This window comes from Tenrec ecaudatus, chromosome 8 (genome assembly GCF_050624435.1).
Source record: "Tenrec ecaudatus isolate mTenEca1 chromosome 8, mTenEca1.hap1, whole genome shotgun sequence".
NCBI lineage: Eukaryota > Metazoa > Chordata > Mammalia > Afrosoricida > Tenrecidae > Tenrec > Tenrec ecaudatus.
In genome coordinates, this window is record NC_134537.1 from 117159207 (window position 1) to 117179413 (window position 20207).

Genomic DNA, 20207 nt, shown 5'->3' on the forward strand with positions numbered 1-20207 from the left:
CTGAGCCTCCACTTACTTTACCAAGGTCCTTTCCCTATACTGGGTCCACCACCTTAAATAGGTCTTCTCCAACCCATCGTATTTTAATTGGTTCTCTCTTTATTCTCTATCAGAAACTGGTTTTCCTCGTAGAAAAATGATTTCCTCATCAGGTGTACTTGTTTACCATCTGCATTTCCTGCTGGTCCTGTGTTCCATGACACAGGGACGCCCAGCACCAATTCTTCATCACCTTTTCTTAACTCAGTGACTTGTGTATGACCCATTCACTGTCCTTTAATGAATGCTCACTCATAGTGACCCGACAGCACAGAGTACTGCTCCACGGAGTCTCTGAGACTGTAACCCTTTACGGGCGCAGACAACTTCATCTTTCTCCCAAGGCACAGCTGGTAGGTTTGGACCACAGACTTTGCAGTTAGCCGCCCAAACTTCCCCCACCGAACAACCAGGGCCCTGATTTGTAAACAACAGCATCTAATAAATATTTGTTGAATAAATTACTAAATGAAAGCTATAAAAAAGCAACACCAGACTCAAATAAGTTAATGAGGTCTTACCACTGTTAATGGTGGTCCCACAAAATCTAACTCTCTATAATTGTAGTGTTAAAAGGGGAAAAAAGGGAGAGGGTAAGTAAACATACGTTTACTTGAAGAGGTAAACATAAGTTGGCCACAATGTTTGATAATTTTCAACATAAATTCCTTAAGTACCGAAGTAAATTTTCCTTTAGGACTCAAAATTTTGTCATTTTAAAGCATGTCATGTAAATTGGAACACTTTCATCTGCAAAGTAATAAAACTGAAACATGAAATAAAAGTGTTTCATCCCCACCCACCAAAAAAAGTGTTTAATACCTTTTTGAGTATATGTTGACTTGAATACAATTCAGAAAGCATTTTTTTTGGTCAAAAGGAACAAATGTTATATTTAGAAGGCAACTGATTTGCATAAAAATATAATCTACACTTTAAAATTTTAAAGAATTTCGAAGTTCGGATTCTATATTTATTGTGTGGCAATAATGGTGTCTTCTTTACAGCCCACTATATCAGATAAAATGGCGCAATAAAGAATGTTTTTTTCCAGTTGGTGCTGTTTTCTCATTGTGTTATCTTTATAGCCCAGTAAAAAATAAACTCTTAAATAAATAAATACATAATAAATATTTATAAAATGTATAAATAGGTCCATCCTTTGAAAAATGCTCCACCATCACGTGGCATGTTTCATAGTCCATCTCATTTTGATAGTCCCACGCCTTTAACACGTGATGCCATACCCTGCAAAGGTCCCACAGGGTCTTCAGAATTTATGTAGCAACCACCTCGGTCACTGGGGTCAGTCCATCTCTTCAACACAAAGCATCTATTTTGAGCATCGTTCTTGAAGTAAACATAATCCAGAGAGGTAAGGCACCAGCAGCAACCTCCGTGGTGTTTCCATTGTCCGCAATGAAACCATCTTCAGCTTTCATCAACTGGTAAGGACTGACCCAGTGTCTCTAAAGAAATTTCATCCATTTATACAGAATATTAATCTACTCATGTAGAAAATGTGTTTTGCTATAGGTTTTACTCAGTCTCCTTCCAAATCCAGTCTCTCGGTGGAAAATAGTCTCCAAAACATTCTGAATGTCTTCCTGGATTGTGATTTTTCCATGGAAATTTCTCTAGGAGTGTGGTTTGGTGCCACACTTCAACTGTATACCAGCAAGTCCTTGTACAATTCTGGAACTCTTTCTGGATCCACTGGTCGAGGAAGGAAGTGTGTAAATTTCTGGTGTCTTTTGGATCTCGCACCATCTCTTGGAGTTCCATCTTTGTTAAGTGCCACGAAATACCTTCGACCAGTGTCTCCGTGTTTATATATGTTAGATGAATAGGTATTGTACCAATTTTCTTCAAATTGCTCCCTAAAGATGCACTCCGATGTCAGTTTCTCCTAAAAAGAGAAAAGAGAATTATGAGTTTAAAAAGACTTTCATGAACATTTTTGAACCTATAGTGTAGACATTGTATTTGTATGCCTTTGCTTATAACAGTGGTTCTCAACCCGAGTCACCTCCCCTTTGGGGGGCAAATCACCCATCCACAGGGGTCACCCAATTCATAATAGTAGGAAAGTTACAGTGATAAAGAGCAACGAAAATCATTTTATGGTAGGAGGTGTGACCGCAGCATGAGGAACTGTATTAATGGGAGGTTGAGAACCACTGGCTTATAACAATATCCTGGTTGAAGAAAGATTATTATGAAATTGTTTCCACTTTGCATTGTTTTACTTAGGCTATCTGGGATTATTTCTAGCAGGTACTTCATATAGCAGTTTGGTTAATAGAAGTAGAAGACAAATGTCAATTCCCAATTGAACTTTCCCATGATCCCTATTGTTTCTCTCCTACCACCATCACCAATCACCAGTCTATAGTTAAGGCTGCTGCATCAGGAGCCGTCAAAGTTTCACAATCACCTTTAGTTATAGATCCAAATTACTCATCCAAAACCATTAATCCAAGCCATGTATCTTCCCTTTATGAATTTGTTGTTTGATTATACAGTCCCCATGATTTATTTTTATCTAACCTGATTCTATTAGTTTTAAATATAGTAGAAGCTCAATGATTTGTCTTTTCAAGATGAACTAAATATTATCCTAAAGCACAGACAAGCATTTTTCATTCCAATACATACACAAATAAGAAAGATTATAATATTTTTATTGTAATTCTACTCTTACGATTGTTACACACTACTTTTCTTCCCTGAAAATAATACATTTTGCCCTTAAGAAGGAGATACGTTAGTCTACATATTACTTGTTGTCATCATGTCAATTCTGACTCATAATAACCCTGAAGGACAAATTAAAACTGCTACCTATGGTTTCTGAGATTGTGATCTTTATGGAGGAAGATCTAATGGTGGGATTGTCACAGGGCTTGGGTGCTAACTGAATGCTGTGGTGTGAGTCCATTCTGCAGGAGAAAGAAGTGGCAATCTGTCTCTGTAGATTGTAGCCATGGAAACTCTAGACAGTTCCTCTCAGCCATAGAGGGTCACTATGAGTTGGAATCAACTTAATAATAAAGGGTGGTGTTTTGTTTTGTTTTGTTTTGTTTTCAAAACTTTATGGAAGCAGACTGGCACATTGTTTCCCCATGGAATGACTAGTGAGTTCAAACTACCAACTTTTTCGTTATCAGCAGAGTGCTATAACCACTGAGCCATATGGTTATACTCTTTAATGTAGTCCAGGTAATATATTACAATGAATTTTTCTCAGTGTCTATTAAGATTCTAAATTTATATTGTGTTCATAATTGAGTTGGGAATTATTTGTTGTTTTGTTTTTTAAAAAAATAAAGGGCCACATAGGTTTAGTCATCTACTAAATCATAAAAAATAAATTGTCTATGGAAAGAGCTGAAGAGACTTTGACTATAAAAATTAATTTGATATAGAAAGTAAATGTTTAGAAAATAATGATATCAACATATGTACAAATATGCTTGATACAATTGATGTATTGATTGTTATAAGAGCTGTAAGTGTCTATCTACATGGGATAAGTGTCTGTATAGATAGATAAATAATTCAGAGATGAAAAGAATGGGACCAATGGTTCTGGGGGAAAACAGGAGAAGGGGAGATGCGGGAACCAACCCAGGGACAAGGGAACAACAAGTGAACTAAAATCAATGGAAAGAAGGGCATAGGATGCTTAGTGGGGCTTAATCAAGGGCAATGTAGCAGCAAGGAATTACTAAACCCAAATGAAGGCCAAATATGATGGTGGGACAAGAAAAAAGTAAAAGGAAATAGAGAAAAGAACCAAGAGGCAAAGGACATTTCTAGAGGTCTAAATATAAGCATGTACATATGTAAATATATATATATAACGAGAGAGGACTAGACCTATGTACTGATATTTATGTTAACAATTAAGGTTGTAAATGGACATTGGGCCTCGACTCAAGTACTCCCTCAACACAAGAACACTTTGTTCTAACAATCCGGCATTTTGTGATGCCCACCTTCCTGACACAATTGTTGAAGACAAAGTGGGTGCATAAACAAATGTGGTGAAGAAAGCTGATGGTGCCCGGCTATCAAAAGATATAGTGTGTAGCTGGGCTCTGTGGCGCAATGGATAGCGCACTGGACTCCTAAGACTTCCAAACAAGTGATTCAAAAGTGTCTGGGGTCTTAAAGGCTTGAAGATAAACAAGTGGCCATCTAGTTCAGAAGCAACAATGCCAACATGGAAGAAGCACACCAGCCTGTGTGATCATGAGGTGTCAATGGGATTAGGTATCAGACATCTAAGACCCAAAACAAAATCATACCGAATGTGGGGGTTGGGTGGGGCATGGAATGGAGACCCAATGCCCATCTGTAGACAATTGGACATCCTCTCACAGTGGGGTCAAAGGGAAGAGATGAGGCAGTCAGGGTGCAGTATAGCAACGATGAAACACACACTTTCCTCTCGTTGTTTGGTGCTTCCTTCCCCCCACTCTCATGACCTCAATTCTACCTTACAAATCGAACTAGACCAGAATATGCACACTGCTACAGATGAGAGTCCACAACACAGGGAATCTAGGATGGATAAACTCTTCAGGGCCAACAAGAAGAGTAGAGATTCCAGGAGGATTAGGGGAGGTTAGGGGGAAAAGGGGAGAAAGGGGAAGTTGATCACAAGGATTAATCTATAACCCCCTCCTAGAGGGACGAATAATGGAAAAGTGGGTGAGGGGTGACAGAGGACAATGTAAGATATGAAAATAATAATCTATAACTTATCAAGGGTTCATGGGGGAGGGAGAGGGAAGAATGGGGAGCTGATATCAGGGGAAGTGGGAAGAGAATGGTTTGAAAATGATGATGGTGGCGTATGTGCAGATGTGCTTGACACACTGAATGAATGTATGGATTGTGATAAGAGGTGTAAGAGCCCCCAATAAAAGTAAGGGGGGGGAGAAGAGCCGTAAGAGTCCCCAATAAAATGATCTTTAAAATAAAATTAAAAACAAAAGATAAGTAAATAAAAATAACAAATAAATTAATTTTATTTGGAAGTATGGATAAAACAATGATAAGCATGTACATTTTTATCAATGTTCTTAAAATTAAATAAACAACCATGAACAAAGTTAGAAGGTTAGTAGTAAAAGGGAAAAATCAGTGTTGTACTGTAGACTTTTTTATAATACTCTATGACTTTCTAATGATTTTATTGTTGTTGCTTTGTTGCAGAAAAAAATTGTCATTATCTCAAAAATTAAAATAGTGAAAATTAAAACATACATACCGATCCATAGAGTTCTCCTTTGTCATTCATTCCAAGGTAAAGACCACTGTCCACACCTCTAATACTGACCAGTCCCACTGCCACACTGATGAATTCCAGGATACCTGAATTTGGGGGAAAAAGTAATGATTTGTTTATATTAATGAGCATATGATTTTTAAAAATCTGTCAAATAGTAGTAATAGCAGGCCCATATGGATAATTTTAATGATTCATATGGAAGTCCTTTTACACCAAGAAAACACTTGAAAATTGTTTTAATCATTGTGATCCTTCCATTTAACATATAGAAAAATAAAGGGAAATTTTGTGCATCATGATACAATTTTAAAAGTTTGAAATGTTAAGCCAGATTGACCTGTGTGTATTCCAGGCCAATCACTTACTAAGTAGAATGACTAGACAAGTCCTTGTCTTCTTTGAGCTTCAATTTCCTCATATTCAATATGTGTATGAAGCAGCGTGGTGAAAACTGACATTTATTAGGCACTCAGCAAAGAGAAATTTTTATGATCAAAATTAGCATATGTTAGAGGTGTTCTTGGCTTACTGTGATTCCATTAGAACATTATAATCATTTTATGAATTATATTGGTTTTGTTTATAATCAAAGTCATTATTTTCTTATCAGCAGCATCCTTTATATGGGGGTGTTTGTGTTTTCTCATTTATAAAGGGCTTCTGTATATATTGAGAGAAACATGGATCTTTCTACTCCCATAGAGTTACAGTCTCAGAAACTCACAGGGACAGTTCTACCCTGTCTTATAGAGTCACTAAGAGTTGGCATTGACTCAATTGCAGGGAGGTTGTTTATTTTTATGTGTATTTTTTTCTTATTTTGTCCTAAAAACAATCCCTTTAAGACAGACAGGGAAATATTATTATTTGCTCTAAAGAAACCGAAGTATAGAGAAGTTTATTGACTTGCCTAAGGACATGAATTTGGAATTAATCAATAGTACTTGAACTCACATCTTCTCCAAGACACTATTTTTAGAGAACTATAAAGAAAGAATTCAAACACAATAATTTCAAGACTTTGTAGATTATCTAGTTTGCTTGTTTCCTGGGATGTACATTTTTAAACAAATTGTATGATTCAGAGAAGAAATAGAATATATCATTAATTAAAAATGACAACCAAATACCAAACATTCAGTGCTCAAATAAGTTTTTTCTATTTATACCTTTCTAAAGTCTTTCCAATTATTAATAGGAAAACTAAAATTAAAAACTCTCCACTTAAAAAAATAAAAATTTAATAGTGTTCTCTCTGTTATTGTCTGCATGCGTTAATCTTTGGACTTATGCTTCTGTCTAGTTCCTCCCCTTAGATTTTGAAAAAATATAGACATCCTTTCTATGCTTAGAACTAGCTGCCTCAATAGTCTTCTACCTTCACGCTTTGTTAATTTAAGCTCTACAGGCAGTTTGGATTTTCTTCTTCTTCTTCTTCTTCTTCTTCTTCTTCTTCTTCTTCTTCTTCTTCTTCTTCTTCTTCTTCTTCTTCTTCTTCTAAGTATACATTGTCACATCATTGAACCTGACTCTTGCTCTTAAGTAATTTCTTGATTTGTTTTACAAGTTCTTCTTTGGGCACATGAGAGCCGCAAGGACCGAGGAAAGTGCAGAGCCTGGCTCTTTGCTTATACGGAGACTATTTGGCAGAACCAGATGCTTTGGGACACAAATGAGCTCTTTTGAATGATTAGCAGATCATGTAGAACACTAAAATTAACAAGGATCTTGCAGCAGCAATAGAGGACTAACTAGTGTATAAGTGGCTTACAGAGTGAGCACCCTTAATTGAGCCAAAGGTGGAGATAAGAGAAGATATAGCAAAGAAAGCCCATGGTAAGTCCAGAGGTGGGGGCTAAGCAAAAATTAAACTCACTGCCAAACTCATCAATGAGTGGTTTCTGATATCATAAAAATATGGGCCCAAAAGACATCAAGAGAATTTTGTCTAGTACATAAACGAATACCGTAATTATTATAGGTTGTATTGAATGTTACATTCACATTGAACACTGTACTATGACTGACATGTATCTTAATTCCCTCTGAGCATCTGATTTACATTCATTTGCTCTTGGCTTTCAGAGAGCAGGAACCGATTAACTAATTAGGATGTATAATAGAGCCATTTTCAAGTATAATATAATATCCGATTAATTTCTATATAAACTAATTATACAATAGAGTTCATCAAATATCCATTTTTCTTGAAAAACTAAATGATAAACCACCCACACTTTAATTCTTATCTTAAAACAATGCTGTCGTTTTGTCAAAAATGTAGTCATTCTGGAAAGTTAAAGATTAAATATGTTCTTGAAATAATTATATTCAGTAGCTACAACTTCATTAAACAGCATCTAAAACCTGATACATATTCAGGCCTAAATAATTTTGCAATGGCTCAATAGGGCTGATGGGAAAAAAAAGTTTTGTTCTTTTTGTGTTCTTAAAGATTTTAGCCACACTTTAAAATTCTGATCCTTTTTCTCCTCATAGAAATAGTATACCACATAGTAATTTGTAATCATTTGATTCTGAAATGAGATTTGACAAGTCTTTCTTATTTATAAGATGAGGTGGCAACTAAGCTAATTCCTTTACAAAGAGTAGACATGAAAAACTTTCCTTAAGAGGTAATCACAGATTTTAGATAGATTTTCTAATGCCCAGTGTCCCATAAAAAGACTTGGAGGTACTTTGTCTTTCTGGTATCATTTTCAAAGCCAGCCTTTAAAAAAATCATAATAAACAGGTGAGTCAACCCACAATGCAACCACATCTGACAAATCTATGGAGAATAGGGGAGAAGAAAGGAAAAGCCTTTAAAGGAATATGTTTGATCTCAGGCTACACTTTTTTTTTAAGTAAAGATTTCATGTTTACATATCAGGTAAATTCTTACTACTATATCACTGTGTGGAAAAAGTCTACTAAGAATAAAAAGCTAAATAAGATAGGAAATTATATTTTAAACCCACTGGAAACTTGTTGTCTCCAATTGATATGGTTTTAAAATAGAGTAGTCTGAACATTTGTATTCGCTTGTGGCAAAATTAGGACAAAATTATCAAAAATATTTGTTTCAACATCTCAACTGGCTGTCCTTGAGTGTTTTCAAAATTCTTACTTTAATGGTACAGAAATCAGTTTAAAAGGAAAAAAAATAGTAGCCAATTTCATTTTCAGTGATTGAAGTACAGCAAAAGAAGGCCAATGGAGATTCTGTTATACAAGTTGACCATGACCTCACTTTTGACATACTTGCATAGGTAGGAAATTAAGCCATCAAAGACCTCTAGTATGTGCTGGAGTCTGTGGTAAAGAGACTTCATCCCTTTACACTCCCAAACTATTAAGGAGCTAGCATCCCCCTGTGTGACAATGAATATTTTGTTTAGATATGTAGCTACCCATTACAAAGTGAATTTACAAGAAACAAAAAGCACACCTACTGTTTTCAAGTCTTTCACGACTCATAGCACCCCTACATAGGATTTCTGAGACTGTAAATCCTTACAGGAGCACACAACCTCGTCTTTGGCCTACAGAGTGGTGTGGTTTTGAACTGCCAACCAAAAAGGCAACCTAAAATCAGTCTAGTTCACATGTTTGCAATGATTAGAAACTTAAAATTTCATCAAGAAAAAATGCTATCAAGATAGGGATTCTGATACATAATCTCCATTCCTAAAGGAGCAGATTTGAATACTAAGTTAGAAGCATCAATATGCCTACAAATATCTACTAAGGTCTTTCGGTAAGGTTAGACTCAATACTGATTAAACAATTCCTATAAGGAGATTAAAATTGAACTACTAGTGTTTTTAAAGCACTTTTCAATGCTACATGTATATGAGGCAGCTGAATGTTACCTAAACCTACCTTCTAAGTACCTAAATCTTTCTTATAGTGGGAAGTTTTTTGGGTTGTTTTGGATTGGTGTTTTTTGGGGGTTTTTTTTGCCCAGCGATACATGGAGTCTGATCTTTCTGAAAGACAAGAGAACTGAGCCACCTGGTGTCAGCAAAGTCCTTTAGAATCAGAATCTCTGCCTCCTCTATTTAAAATCCACTTTCCAAAGTGACCCCGGGCTGGTCTCTAGGTCATGGCACTCTCAACTCGTAGCCAATAGGAATTGGAAGAGGTTAGTGGAAGTTGCCAACATATGGGTTTAAAAACGTTCATTTTCTAAGCCTTTAAGTGCTACCAAATGATCACCATGTGCTCATTTCTACATCTAGAGGTCAAAATGTCCTTCGAACTGAGATTTACACTTCTCCAAAGTTTGAATGAGTCTCACAAGTGGAAAAGAAGAAATGGAAACACAAAAAAAGGAGGGAGGGAGGGGGACAAGATAAGCGAGGGTCACTCAGAGATGAGATTCTCAAGGAATGCCACAGTGCTAAAGAAGGGCAAAGCAAACCTACTGAGCAGGCTTGGCACCTTTCACATTGCTGCTGACAAGATCTTTCTTTAAATGCAACCTGGGTCTCCAATGATGTCACAAGCTGCGTGATCAAAATTCAACCCAACCACCCACTGCCATCAAGTCGATTCCGACTCATACCCTGTACAAGTTTCCTGAAACTGAAATCTTGCCTCGAGCAGAGCCTCATCTTTCTCCTATGAAGCAGCTGGTGGATTTAAACCACTGTCTTTATAGTTAATAGCCCCGTGCTTAATTCATTGCGCCACCCGGGGCCATTCTTGAGAGCATTAGCAGGTTAATATTAATAACTTTAGTTGTCCAGGAAAGATCCTAGAATACTGTTAGGAAAAATAACTTCAAGTCATGTGTGCAGACAAGAAAACGGAAATTCACACTGGTGAAGGACTTTCAAATCACACAGCGAGCTAGGAAATAAGGAACGGCGCGAGCCGTAGGGTTGCCCGATCCAGTATTAAAAGTAGACCCTGGTTTAAGAATCCTTTGCTCCTCTGTTTGTTTTAACCCCTTCTGTTCCCAGGCACTCTCAGAGGTACTCTGAAAGGTACTCCTGTGTGTTCCCACCCATATCTTCTTTCACTTCCCCGTTTCCTCCTACTGAGGAGATCGGTGGCTTTCAGGTTTCACAGTTTCTAAAGAGAGGCTCGGTTCCAAGGAGTGAGCATGCTCAGTAACCAGGTAGTGGTTTTTTTTTTTTTTTGGTTTGGTTTTGTTTGTTTTATACCCTCCTCCCCCTATCACCACAGGAATAGAATTCTAGGACCACAGCGAACTGCCTCCAGGTGAAGCTGACTGTATCGCAGTTCTCCTAGAAGACGTGTCAATACTCGCATTCTGGGATAAAGCAAGCCCTTGTGGTGCAGTGGTTCCATGATAGGCTGCTAACCTCAAGCCCCGCAGTTCAAAACCACCAGCCTCACTGTGGAGAAAGTTGAGGTTTTCTAGTCCGGAAATAAATAAATAAATATCTACATATATATATTATATAATTTTTTTAAGTTACAGTCCCCACAAGGATAGTCGTACCCTGTGCCATAGGGTCCCTGAGTCTAGCTTTGGAAACGTAAGCCACAGAAGGCTGATCAAGTTCAACTGTCTGTAGTATAACCGAAGGGCTAGCATCCCCGCAGGGAGTGTTTAAAGAAGCGACTGCTTCCTGGGGTTCATTTTTGCAAAGTGGGAAGCATCCGGAGACGCGTGGGCGAAAAGTGGGCAAAACTCATGCAAGGCTTTAAAAACAAAACGAAATTCCGCCTTCCAGGTCCGATGTAAGGTAACGATGTAGTTCGTGCCTGGCAGGGTCTGGGTGCCAGAGGCGGTCGGAGAGGTCGGCCCCTGGGGTGGCCCGAGAGGTCCAGAGGATGACCGCTTCCTCCAGCGCTGCAGACACCCGGAGCTGGGAGCCTGAAGCCTCCAGCCCCCCCCCCCCCCCATTGCATCCTAGCCCGCTCTGGCCCGGGGTGGGTCCTAGTGGTCCCGGGTGGGCGCACCCCGGAGCCCTGAGGCGGGAGAGGAGCGGGGTGGACAGGAGCCGACGGCCGGCCGTGGGCTGGCGGCTGGGGAGGGAGCGAGGGGGTACGTACCGAAGAGGCTGTGGTCCTGCCGGGTGCCCTGCACGCTGCCGTCGGGCAGGATCTGCAGGTGGAAGCCGGTGCGGCAGTAGAGCTGGCGGCGGCGCAGGATGCCGTGCAGGTGCGCCAGCTCGGCGGCCCCGTGCCCGCCGCGGGCCCCGCGCTCCGCCGCGCCCCGGCGCTCGCCCAGCAGGGGCGGCCGCTCCCCGGCCGGCGGCAGGAGGAAGTGCGAGCCCACCTGCTGCCCGAGGCCCTCCAGGCCGCCCAGGAAGCCCCCGACCTCGGCTAAGGGAGCCATGCGGGCGGCCTCAGAGGGGACGCGGGGAGCGGCGGGGGGGCGTCCAGCCAACAGGACTCAAGCCCCCCGGGAAAAACCAAAGTGTCGCGGGGGCGGGGGCCAAGAGGGGAGTGCTGGTGGCGAAAAATTAATAGGCAAACAATGGCCAGGAGTTGGAGCGCGGCGACTCCTGCGGAGGCGCTGGGTGAACTTTGCACCGCGGTGGCAGGAGCGCGCTCCGGGCCTCCGAGCGACCTTCTGGCCTGAAGTCGGTGGGAGCGGGCGGCGGGCTCCGCGGGAGCATCCAGAGCTGCGCGGGCCAGTGCGGGGCCAGCGTAGGAGCGCGGCGAGCTGGGTGCAGACACCCAGAGTATATATGCGGGTCCTCTTGACATATGCTAATCAAGTCCTTTCGTGCACACCCGGGAGGTTCTGTTTGAAATCTTAAACCGGCCTCTTCTCAACACGTTTTCTGCTCTTCGGAAGTGACCGAAAGAGGCCCTTGACAGTTCCCTATCCATGCCATCCCAAGCTCATTCCCACGCGGGGCAAAGCTAGCCAGCAACTTCGGGAAGGCGCCGTCGAGGCCCCTCTTTGAGGTCTTCTTTAAGGCAACGGTGATGCTCTTTCGTCTGCTGCTGCTGCTGTTCAGGCGCCTTTGATGTGAACTCCTTTGCCTTGATAAAGCGCCCGCTCTAAAAAGAGCCCGCTTGGCAAGTATATAGAAGAGGGGGGGGAGGAAAAAGGAGGGGACAGAGATGAGGCAAAGGAGAAAAGAGGAGGCGAATTGAACTCCTTGAGAGCCGCTGGGAGCATGCAGTGGACAGGTGCAAAGAGAGGCAAGAGAGGCAGGAGGAAAAAGGGCGTTACCTGAGGCTTAGACCTGCCCAGACACACATGAAAGGAAAATCAAAGCTTTGACAGTTTAAATCACTAATTTTAAAACACTAATAAAATGTAAGAGCATTACTCTTTTCTTTTATCATTTAGATGGGGGATTTTCTTTACATAATCAAGTTGGGTAAGGAACACCAACACCCTTCGCCACCCCCCACCCCCCACCCCTGCTTCCCTAGTTCTCTTTAATGTTTATCTTTCCTCGGCTAGCACATGATAGACTCGGGGTAGCTTTATATCTATATGGAAGTTTGGAATTGTACACTAAGGTCATGGACTTTTAATTAGCATTACATAATTACATAAAAACAAATATGAATTTAGGGGTTTGAGGTTAATTTAAATAGACCGAAGAGGGGTGGTTCGTCTTCTTACATTTTGCTAAGAATAGAAAATATCTAGAAACGTGTCATAAATGTTGAGTAGAGTCCAGGGCCTTTATCCGATTAAGTACCTTTCCTTTAAGGGGAGATTTCTGTTGGTGTTCACACTTCCACTAAAAAGTCTACAAACTGAATGGAAAAACTGGTGTTAATTTGTCCTGTGGTTTTCAAATTGAAAAAAAAAACTAGTAGAAATTGAAGTGTGTCTGTAGAGTTGTGAAAAATTTAAAAAGACGCTAAAGGAAAAAGTTAGATACATGTCTATTTACAACTTAAACCTTTGGTTTTCTACCAATAGTTAAATGCAAGGTCTTCCTGTTAAAAATGTTTAGGGGCAGAGAGTTGAGAATCATTTGGTACATTTATGCTTCCCTTGAGCAATAAGTTTTAGAGAATCACTAAAGATTCCTTTTTCAGTTTTTGTTTCATGGTATATTAAGCAAAAGCCCAAACCTGGGAACTCGGATGCATTTCTCTGGTTTGTTTTATTTGCTCTAGAGGGCTTTTTGGTTTTTTTGTGCAAATTAATTGGCAGGTGCTTTCAAGTAGGTAAAGTGACACCTTTTCATCACTGCAGCCCTAAGTATTGACCCCTTGTGCAACCAAGTTACAAAAGCGCCCTTAAAGCACGTGATTTACTGTTGATAGATATGAAATAAAGCAAAAGCACTGGCTAAACACAATAAACAGATGAATCACTTTAGAAACATCTAGAGCAAAGCCTGGTTTAAAGGTTATACCAGGTAAGTGTCAGATGATTTTTACCTGTCAACTACCAGGACTCTGTCTTGTGGTAGGACCCCCAAATCCACCATAATCAAGATTTCAAAGGACATCTGTGTAAACATTATCACATCAGTGTAAAACATCAACCAATGAGCTTTTACTTTGAACAAAATCTCCTTAATTGCAGTGTTAAATCAAAGAAAGTTAGATCAAAGTTGTGTGATTCTCATAGTGGGGATCATTAAAGTAGCCTGAACATTCATTGATCACTTGAAGAAGAGATACTTAAAGGTTTAAAACTTAGATCAAGTACCTTTTAATGAGGCTTGTTTCAAGGTCTACGTTCTGTTAATTATTCCACAATGGATATATATCACTGTCACCTGGTCCTAGAAGTACCAGTTTAGTCTATAAAATAGTCCCTCCTGTGGGCACTTATAGCCCTGCTCTATAATTAGTAGATGGTTTAAACCTCTCGTACTACTTATACACATATTGAAACATGGAGAATTTTCCGTACATCGTCGCCAAAGCCCAATTACTTAATGACAGGACCGCCATCTCTGCGTCACATTCTCATTTTCCTGTGCATTCCTTTGCATGATCATCGTAATGATGCTACCAGGCACGTCCTGCTTTGCCCAGGAGAACATTGTCCTGGATTCTAGTTCAGAGTTCAATCCAAAATCCTACATCCCGGAGCAATTGCCTCAAACTGCTTCTTCTTTTGTAAAACAAAAATACAATCCCTGCCTCATTCGCGATGTCTAGGGTTGCTAGAAGACTTAGACATCTGAATATTTAGAAAAATAGTCTTAAAACTCTAAAGGACTCTAACCATACACGGTACTGAACACCTTCATTTGCTGGGAGAATAACTTGTGGCTTATAATTCAGCAATTTAAATGTATATATTTAATTCAAAATCGAGTTTTTATCCTTTTTTTCTTACAAACAGAACCTTTAATGTGTACATTTTGAACGGTGCTTATTGCCATTTTATGAAGGACCAGAATAGAAACAAAAAGATAAGGATTTCTTTTGTTTGCACTAGTCATGTGACAGGAAAAGATAACACTAAAGATTTTTTTTGCACATGCTGTGATGATATCATGGGAAGTTAAATCGTTTCGAAGTGTGTTTTACAAGAGTGCGTTATTCAACTTTTAAGCACACATTGCAATCTAATCGACTTTACCTCTACTTCCTAGAGACCACACTTGCCATGCTGTTGTACAAATATAGGGTACAGTTTCTACTTCCACTGAAAGTAGTTACAGTTCTCCAAACCATACAATTCCTATTTTACTTTCCACTCAGCGCACTGTCATGAACCTGACACGTGAGAAAAGAGTTCATACATTTTGATGCTTCTACGTATGCTTAATTTGGGGAAAAGGACTGACTGAGATGTCATGATGTATATCACCAGCAAAACAAAAGACATATTTATACAATGTAACTGATTGCATCCTTATTTTTAATCATTCAAAAACATTGGCAGAAACCTGACTATCCATACATAGGGCACTGTGTGGCCAAATTATGGTGCATTCACAGAATGAGTAAAACACAGTTGGAAAGCAGGTGAGAGAGAGCCCTATGAACTAGTGTGGAATATTTCCTATTTGTATTGCTAACAGGAAAAAGCAATGTGCTAAAGAGTATGAAGAAGTTTCAGCAAGTCTATGAAAATTCCATAATCTTCTAATTCCATTTTCCCTGAACTTTGAAGCCCCCCTTCTACATAGTACTTTTTCATTTGTAACAAGAAAAAAAATGTTTTAATATATATGTGGGTGCCTATTTGGTGTGCATGCTCACACACAAAGGATAAACCAAAAATTAATGAAATTGGTTACCTTCAAGGGATGCTTGGGGAAGAAGTGGAAAGCATAAAGACTTTTCTCTGAGCAGAAAATTTATTTTGGAGAGTCGTGGCTTTGGGAATAGTGTTAATCTTTTACATTTCAAAAAAGTGAAATTATATCAGCAAGGATGGGGGAGAAAACAGAACTAAGTTAGGACCAAATAAACATAAGTTTTTTGCAGTAAATAAGAAAAGCACACAGAGAGGAATATTTTAAAGTCAAAAAAGTAACCAAAGCAACTTCTACATACAGGTCTTTGACTTTATAGTCAAGGTCAAAAGAAATAAAAATGATTTTGCTTTTCCTAGTGGTAGATATTAGCTACCAGAGTGCACTCTGCTCCATCGAGTTTTGAATGGTTGATTTTACCAGATCTTTCTTCCCAGGCGGCTCTGGGTAGAATCAAACCTGCAGCCTCACGTATTACTCGTTTGCACTACCCAAAGGTTAGACTAGGGTACTTAGGAGTTGAACAAATGTGAAAGGAAGCTGTGGATAACAATAGCCAGCTGCTTCACTCTTAAAGGCTTTACAAATAGGAAAAGGGGGAAATTTACATGAGCCCCGTGGTGATGGATGGCCGCTGAAAGTGCAATTGTGTGTGTGTGTGTGTGTGTGTGTGTGTGTGTGTGTGAGAGAGAGAGAGAGAGAGAGAGAGAGAGAGAGAGAGAGAGAGAGAGAGAGAGAGAGAGATTGCTCTGTCACAAAGAACACACAGGGGTAATGAGAGCACCTAGTGCCAGCTTTCATTTCCAAATTCAGCCCCTCACTAACGTTCGATTGTTAACATCTGACAGTCCCCAGTGATCCTTGGAGAAATGGTTGGTTGTCGGGAAACTTTTTGTTCTAAAAGGCAAGGAAAGACTCAAAAGATAATGAAAACATGCCACAGGGACACAGCAAATCTAGGACAATCTAAACATAAAAAAATAAATTAAAATAATGATATGAATGAGATTTCTCTGAAATAAGAATTAATTTGTGTATATTGTTTCAACAACTAAATAAACTCTGGAGAAGGAAAAGCTCTTATAGAACATGTGAACTACAAAATACTGATGAAATTAAAAATTATCATGTTGCCTCCAACATTAAAATCATCAGTGAAAGCAAAATCATCAATGGACGCCAAAAGGAATGGGTAGATTTTGGTGAGAAAGAAACTAGTTAATAGTCTGAAAGTATCCCCTCACAAACTGTTTCTCAATCACATAGACAAAATAGTACCTTTACAGTGGATCGACTTAGCCAATGCCATGCTAAAAGTGAAAGTAAATCCTGTGACAAATCAACTTGATATGCTTCGGATGCCCTAGGAAAGAGGTAATATTACTAACATGGTGTTCATGCCAATGCAGCGCTTGGATTTAATGATGAGGGACCATCAGATAAGCCCTCATTCAGGGACATTCTACAAAAACTGGCCTGAACGCTTCCAAATTGTCAAATTCAAGAAAGACAAAGATGAAGCAACTATTCTAGTTCTGGAAACCAAAGCAGCATGAAGTTTAAATGTGGAATCTGCGCCCCCCCCCCCGCCCCCCCCCCCAACAAAACCATGAAGAGCGCCACGGGAACAAGTGGAAAAAGTTAGACAAGATGTTTCTGTTAGTTACTAGACTTGTGTCTGTGGTAAATTTCCTGATTTTGAACCTTGTATTACAATTTTGTTAGAAAAGGCCTTTATAGGAAATTTGAAGCATACTGAATAGAGGCAAAATATCTGCAAAAATACTCTCAAATGATTCAGGGGAAATTATAGAACATTTTTAACATCGCAAAGACAAAACTAAGTTCAACAGTTATTACATCAGGTGCTTCTGAATTTAAACTGTTGATAGGCAAGATTACCACCCAGCACAAAATCCCTCACTTCCACTAAAACAACAGTCTGGGTAATTTATCGGAACTGGGTTTGTCTGAACACAGAGAAAGAAGTAATAATTAAGCATCAAATCATATAATTTGAGGAGCTAGATTAAGGAAGAATAGAAATTTGGCATGAATTGAGCTTATGGCAATTGCCTGATTATTTCAGGAAACAAAAAATAGTAAAATCCGCATTGCCAACTGTCCTAACCCTGCCCTCCCCCTCATTGCACCCAACACCAACAACAGTAAAAGTGATAACACAGAGTTTGTGATAGACTTTTTCTTTTCTTCTTCTTCAACTCACAATATAAGAAAGATGTTGACATCAAATAGTTATAATACCTTGGAAAATTGCATTACCTCCAGGAAACTCACCTTTTTCCCCTCTGTAAAACTGGAATAACTGCAGGGACATGAAATTACTTGGTATGGCTCGTCTATCCACAGTCTGTGTAACTCCCACCAAATACTGGCTTCCCACCTGCAAATAGGGTGTATGAGACTGACATGAGGAGGTGGTCAGTTTTACCTCTCTGTTAGGTACAAAGGGAGCCATTCCAGAAGTAGGGAAAAGAAAACACTTGACCAGCAGCAGAAGCCATGCTTGTTGAGGACACCTGTGTGAAAGGTAGAAGCAGAAGAAGCCATAAAGAAGGAGCTGGGACTCCATCAGAGACTATAACAGAGCAGCTGGCTGGCTCCCAGCCCATGGGTCAGTAAATCCAGGACCTTTGTTCAAGATGATAGCTTGATGAGTGGGGTGCCTTTGGGGTACTTATTGTTTGTTTGTTTGTTTGTTTGTTTCAAGGACCCACTGAATACATTCTTAAAAATTTATTATTAATTATGATTAATACAGATATCATTCTATAGTTCAATTATGTCAAGGAAATTTTAGAAACCAGATCAGATCCATCCTTCATCATAGCGGGGAGGGGGATCTATTTACCTGTTCAAGTCAGATTTATGCTTTTGATCTTCTATACTCATCCCTCCCAAGAACTCTGTTTAGTGACCACTTTCCTCCCATCCCTCAGCTTTAGATGGGGGGAGTTCTCCAGCGGCTTATTCCGTCTGTGGTTCCACAAATGACCCTTGGGCTCTCACTGTCATCCATCGCCTTCTACACTCTGGATTGTCACAATTTAGGCTCCAATACTAATCTCTCCTTTGATTTTGGATGTTATGGTTTGTAACCCTTCCATCACTGATGATGGTGTGCTGCTTCCCTGTGGACTTAGTTGGCATCTCATTGAGATGGCTGCTTATTTGAGACAAGCCTTTAAGACCCCAGACACTATTTTATCTGATAGCGGGGCACCATCTAAATTCTTCACCACACTTTGTTATAGCACACGTACCTTCTGTGTTCCCTTCCTGAGGGAAAGTATAGAGGTGGGCCATGAATTAATTATTCTTCAGTTGGAGCTGGGAGTTAGTGTGATCTCCCAACCCATTTCAGGATCTATGCTTTTTTTTAAATTTTGTTGTTACTTGGGAGTTAATACGTATGTATGTAATATCATTCCATAGTTCAATCACATCACACAGAATTGTACGATTGCTTCCATAATCAATCTCCAAACATGCTTTTCCTTCCTTAATTCCTTGACATCGTCTCTCTTTTATGTCCCCACCCCCCATAAGCCCACCCCCACCCCAAAAGCCTTGTTCTATTTGCTGTCCCTATAGGCTCATCAATCCAGGTTTCATTTACCGAAAAAAAAACAACAAAAAAACGCAACTCCAAGAGGGTGACGCCCCAATGGCATAGCACCTCTGAGATACAGACTAATATGAGAAAGCATAAACAAAATAAAACAGAATGTCCATCACAGGATTGCCGAATCAATACATATCTTAATATAGCATATAGGGCATGGATGTAGCAAGACCGTGTTCATACACCACTGCTGGTATAGCTGTCTTCTGCTTCCTCAGGCACCGTGTAATTTCCGACTTAAATCATCAGGTGACAAGTGTGTCTGAGGTAGAGTCCAGTTCACCCTGTGGAGTGCCCGCAGGGGGTCTCACTTCACCAATGCAGCCTCTGGAGCATGCTGTGCGCCCTGATGATGCACGATTCAGTATTCCAACCTCCCATGGTTCCTGGCCTGGGTCCCCGGGATACCCCTAGACACCTAGTGCAATGTTTCCTATCTGCTGCACACCACCAAAGGCAGTCCACACCTAATGTCCCCAAAAGAATCCTCAGTCACTCTGCCCACACCTGGAGGTCAGCTCCCCTCCCCTCCCACCAACAGACATGCACATATGCTCTCCCAAGTGGGACCATTCCCTCTCCTTCTCCTGTGCTACCCTCCCATCAGTAAGCCTCGTCCCTCTGACATGGCCACCTCCCTCTCTGAGGGACCTCACCCCAGATCCACTTGCCAACCACTCAGCAGACAACATCTCTGCCTCCTCCTACCCCCACCCCACCACAGACCATTTGATCCCAGCTGTCCAGCCAAGTGACCGACACTATGCTTACCTAGAGGGAATGATGTGTGGTTCATTGGCACCAGTCAGGCTCTCTACCAGGCTGTCTGGCCCCAAAACCAGGAGACTGGGTGCCCTATAAGCTTGGACTTTTGCCCATTCTGCTGCCTGTTGCTACTGCGGTGGACTCATACAGTACTCTTCCTTGTGTGCTTGACGAAATTCCCTCAGCATAATGTCTTACAGATGTCTCCACGCGGTGAGCTGCTTCATGGTCTCATTGCTGTTTCTTAGGGATGCATAGTATTCCATTGTGTGTGTATACCAGAGTTTTTGATCCTCTTTCTACTGATGGGAATGGAGGCTGTTTCCAGCTT

The 20207-nt window shown here is 40.4% G+C and overlaps 1 protein-coding gene across 1 annotated transcript; it reads right to left on the bottom strand.

Annotated features, from left to right (window-relative positions):
• Positions 1 to 1702: 1702 nt before the first annotated feature.
• On the bottom strand, positions 1703 to 11660 carry FGF20 (fibroblast growth factor 20). Its single transcript, XM_075555769.1, has 3 exons — positions 11375 to 11660; positions 5321 to 5424; positions 1703 to 1948 (listed from the first exon to the last, which is right to left on the bottom strand). Exons 1-3 carry the CDS (start codon positions 11658 to 11660, stop codon positions 1703 to 1705), a joined length of 636 nt encoding a protein of 211 aa, XP_075411884.1.
• Between the last annotated feature and the right edge of the window lie 8547 nt (positions 11661 to 20207).

What these genes read in the sequence shown, in the direction of transcription:
- FGF20 (XM_075555769.1), bottom strand. Translation starts at nt 11,660, where the DNA reads ATGGCTCCCTTAGCCGAGGTCGGGGGCTTCCTGGGCGGCCTGGAGGGC. An exon ending in GCAGGACCACAGCCTCTTCG is followed by an intron (nt 5,425 to 11,374) that starts GTACGTACCCCC and finishes CCCCAAATTCAG; the next exon opens with GTATCCTGGAATTCATCAGT. An exon ending in AAGGAGAACTCTATGGATCG is followed by an intron (nt 1,949 to 5,320) that starts GTATGTATGTTT and finishes TTCTCTTTTTAG; the next exon opens with GAGAAACTGACATCGGAGTG.